This window comes from Mugil cephalus, chromosome 18, assembly GCF_022458985.1.
Source record: "Mugil cephalus isolate CIBA_MC_2020 chromosome 18, CIBA_Mcephalus_1.1, whole genome shotgun sequence".
Lineage (NCBI taxonomy): Eukaryota > Metazoa > Chordata > Actinopteri > Mugiliformes > Mugilidae > Mugil > Mugil cephalus.
In genome coordinates, this window is record NC_061787.1 from 810,001 (window position 1) to 814,316 (window position 4,316).

The following is a 4,316-nucleotide window of genomic DNA, read 5'->3' on the forward strand; positions in this document are numbered from 1 at the left end:
TGATAATAGCAATAATAATAATAATAATTATTATAGTAATAATAGCAATAATAATAATAATAATAATAAACAAGAACAAAAATAATAATAATTATAGTGATAATAGCAATAATAATAATAATAATTATTATAGTAATAATAGCAATAATAATAATAATAATAATAAACAAGAACAAAAATAATAATAATTATAGTAATAATAGCAATAATAATAATAATAATAATAATAATAAACATACAGCCTCTACGTCTCATAGGACTGTGACCAGGCTCCTTCTCAGTGTTGGACGAGTTACTGAAAAACTATTACTAGTTCCTTTTTAAAAAGTAATACCTTCCGTCACTTAGTTACTCGCTACTTAAAGTAATTAAATTAGTTACACTACTAGTTACATAACTTCTGGATTACTCCATGACATCATCTTTGTCTCTTTGAGTCAAGTCTGTTTGTCACAGAAAGTTTGATTCGTGTTTCAGTCCGTAATGAAGTTACATCTCTGCAGTAAAGACAAAAGTAATCTGATTACAGTAACATGACCAGTATGAACACGTTTTTTCTGCAGCGTTTCTACACCAGTATAGAAAGAACAGAATCTGATTTATAGGTTTCATGAAAATATTCATGTTGATCAGTTTCCTAAAACATAAAGTTAATCACTGAATTTATCTTAACTCATTTGTACGAGCTACATTAACTAGTGATAAACTCATATATGTTCAGATTAATTTAATTTATTTACATGATACACAAATATTTTTTTTTTTTTTTTCCTGAGATAAAGTCTGGAAAACGTGGAAGAGTTTGTAAACTGTGGTTGTTGTTATATAAACACTCAGAGCAGCGTCGGCCGTGACTCTTTCAACTCTTTTAACTCTTTTAACTCTTTTAAACGTGGATAAAGCTTCTGCCTCCACTCAGTGAACGACGTCTCCAGTTTCCTTTCTGTGAACTTCTTGATTTTCTCAGGTGCAAGTTCTGTTTAAATGTGATTTGTGGATGAGTTTGGATTCATATGCGTCAGGTTTCAGAAGGAAAAACCCACATAAAGAACAGACTGTGTCTCTGTGTCTCCGTGTCTCTGTCCTTCTGTCCTTCTGTCCTCCCAGGCCTGTTTGCTTCTGTCTCTGGAGAGCACGTATCCTCCAGCCCACCAGCTTTCTCTGGACATGTTGAAGGTACCAGACGCTGACATGAGAACTGCTCAGAGTCACATTTACAGTCCAGACTCAGACGTTATTTCTGTGTTTTATCGGTTTCTTTGCAGCGTCTGTCCACGGCCAATGACGAGATCGTGGAGGTTCTGCTGTCGAAGCAGCAGGTTCTGGGCGCGCTCAGATTCATCCGCAGCGTCGGTACGTTCACAACTTTTGGTTTTATGTTTCAGTGTGACTTTACTATGGGTGGAAAAAATATCCATGAGGCTTTTTCTTCCAATACAATATGGATTTGAAAAGAAAAAGTCAGATTTGGGGCCGAACGTTGAACGACTCCCTCACCACCTCCTCTACCTTTTCTCAACAAGTGCAAAGTCCACGATTCTTCCTTTTTTCTTTGGCAAAGTCTCTTCAAAGCTTTTCTCTGCTTTATCATAACATCTCAATAACGTATTGAATCATAAAGTCCTTTACAGGGTTTTTATTTTTCATTCTGACAAAGTGTATTAACACACTGGACCTAAAACTACAGTAAAACCATCAAACCCCAGCAGGAACAAATGGACGCATCATTTCCACCAACAGGAAACTGTCATGTTTCTCTTAACTTCCCTTCTCCTCATTAGAGTCTGTCTTTAACCCTCCTGTTAATTATCTTTTATATATATATTATTTTTATTAAATGACTTTTCCTAATATAATGGAGACACTGTTTTGTTCATAGTGCTGGTTCTGTAAAGGTTTTAATTACACTGTTTATTTTACTTTAATCTTATTTTATTTTATCTTTCTTGTGTTTTCTTTCATGGATCATTAAAGTCTGAGTCTCGACATAATATGTTCTTATTCTAGATAATAGTTTTTATACCAAATGTGACAGAGAACAATAATATGAACTTGTTTCTCAGTAGTTGTGTAACAGACGTTCTGGATGAGATATGTGAGTGAGGGGAGTTATTTTTATTTAAAGAGGAATTTAACAAACATATAAAAAGCTCCTGACATTATTTTAACTGTCGTTACTGTTTTATTTGCTGGAGTCTGGTTCACACTCAGGATGAACCGTGTTTGTACTGGTTGTAGAGTCGTTTTTTAACCTTTGCTCTGTGTCCCGGAGCAGGAGGCCACGACAACGTGTCGGCCCGGAAGTTCCTGGACGCGGCCCGACAGACGGGAGACCAGATGCTGTTCTACACCGTGTTTCGGTCGTTCCAGCAGAGAAACCAGAGGCTCAGAGGGAGTCCCAGCTTCAACCCCGGTGAGACGACACGCGACATGACGCGACAAAAACGCAACGCGACATAAACACGACACGACACGACGCGACACGACACACACCACTGGTTACATCACATGACTGTGGTCGTTGTGTATTAAATCAGATCATAACATCGGACTAAAGGCTCAGAGCTGGTTTTGTATTTGGAGTTTGATAAACCAGCGACTTCCTGTCGCCTCCAGCTACAAACACGTATTCACACATTCATGTCGTCCGGACTGGATTCTGCTTCAGCCTTAATGCTGACGAATGAACATCATTTAGCTCATTTCTAAGTGAATTCCTCGTTAGAGAAACTGTCTCCTGCACCGTGTCTCCTCTGGACGAGTGTCTCACGGTTTGTCTGTAAACTCTCATTCAGATTCAGTCTGAGTGACACAGGACGGATCTGAGGTTTAATATGAGTCTGAACCTGTGTTTCCAGGGGAGCACTGTGAGGAGCACGTGGTCCACTTCAAGCAGCTTTTTGGGGAGCAGGCGCTGATGAAACCCTCCACGGTCTGAACCCAGAACCAGAACCAGAACCAGGCTCAGACCAGAACCAGGCTCAGACCAGAACCCTCAGGACCAAACGGACCGAGCTCTGCTGATGAGGACGAAGCTGCGTCTGGAGGAGACGGAAGTTTGTTCCAGATAAATCGGTTTAAATTAAACTGTATGAAGAAATGTTTTAATGCTATAATTAAATATATTATGTCCATGTGTTTAAAGTGACTGTGTAAAGATGAATAAATAAAACTGGACTATGTGTTTCGGCTACTACACCAACATCATTTTGACTGTGTAGCAGCAGCATGAGTCAGTTTTTTTTTTTTTTTGTAACAAAGCCACTTTCTACACAAAGTTAGAAATTAAAGCAGAAAGCTATAATTTAGTTTTATTACCCTCTTATGATCTCACTGGACAGAAACTGAACTGATTAATAGTTTCTCTGCATAAATCTCTTAAAACACTTCAGCACTTTACAAAACTACAACAAATCAGTCACTTAATCCTTTAAATGCAAAGTTTCATCGTTTAAAGTCGCTGTTATTTTTTACGAGGAAAAAAAAAAGCTATTTTCTGAAAAACTAATGTTGGAAGCTCGAGCATTTTTTCAGCGTAGTCCTGGATACGACCAAGATCATCTAAAATATTGACTTGAGTGCATTATTAGTTTTTGTGTAGCATGTTAAAAAACAAAGATTAATCAGATCAAATTCAAATTTCTGTCATTTTGTTGGATTTCAACTCATTTGTTGATAATTCCTGACACATAGTTGTATTTAATTAAATTGTGAAACATGTAAAGTGAACCAGTGTTAAATATAGATGTGTTTCTATTCCAGGAGTCAAACTATGAAACTGTCTAGATGACAAACAGAAATTGTGCAGGTCACTGGTGACTTTCAGAAAAGCCTTAAAATGTAAAATAATTATTCTCTAAAAGATTTTTCTGTTTTTTTTTTTTTTTTTGGTTTACTTTTCATTCTTATGTTCTGCTCGTGGACAGAGTTTATGTTTTCTACAAAATAGGCAACAATAATCTATGACTTCATGTGTAAAATCTATGTCATGATGAATTTAGGGTTTTATTTTTCCTTTTACTGTCGGTTTGATCATTGATTCTTGTTTGTGTGACTGAAAATAAACCACATCGTATCATATCACAGTTCCTGTGTTGCATGACTCTGGGTTCAGTGTTACAGGCTGAATAGATGCAAAGTAGATGAAGTATTTATCAGTTAAGAGGAAAATTCATTTTAAACAACCTGGAGAAGGTTCAGCTCTTATAAACATGTGCACATCGGTTTGTGGAGTCGCTCTGTGGAAGTTTGGAACAAAGTACCAGAGAATATACAAACATACATTTTATTTCTCTTGATAATTACACAAATGAACT

The 4,316-nt window shown here is 36.7% G+C and overlaps 1 protein-coding gene across 1 annotated transcript in view; it reads left to right on the forward strand.

The window, feature by feature from the left end:
- rmc1 (regulator of MON1-CCZ1) overlaps positions 1-4,080 on the forward strand; it is a 12,923-nt gene extending 8,843 nt beyond the window's left edge. Inside the window, exons 18-21 of the mRNA XM_047568692.1 lie at positions 1,108-1,176; positions 1,266-1,353; positions 2,276-2,413; positions 2,859-4,080. Of these exons, the coding sequence (XP_047424648.1) occupies positions 1,108-1,176; positions 1,266-1,353; positions 2,276-2,413; positions 2,859-2,938 (375 nt within the window). The 3' untranslated portion in view covers positions 2,939-4,080. The remainder of the gene's footprint in view (positions 1-1,107; positions 1,177-1,265; positions 1,354-2,275; positions 2,414-2,858) is intronic.
- Positions 4,081-4,316: the final 236 nt, after the last annotated feature.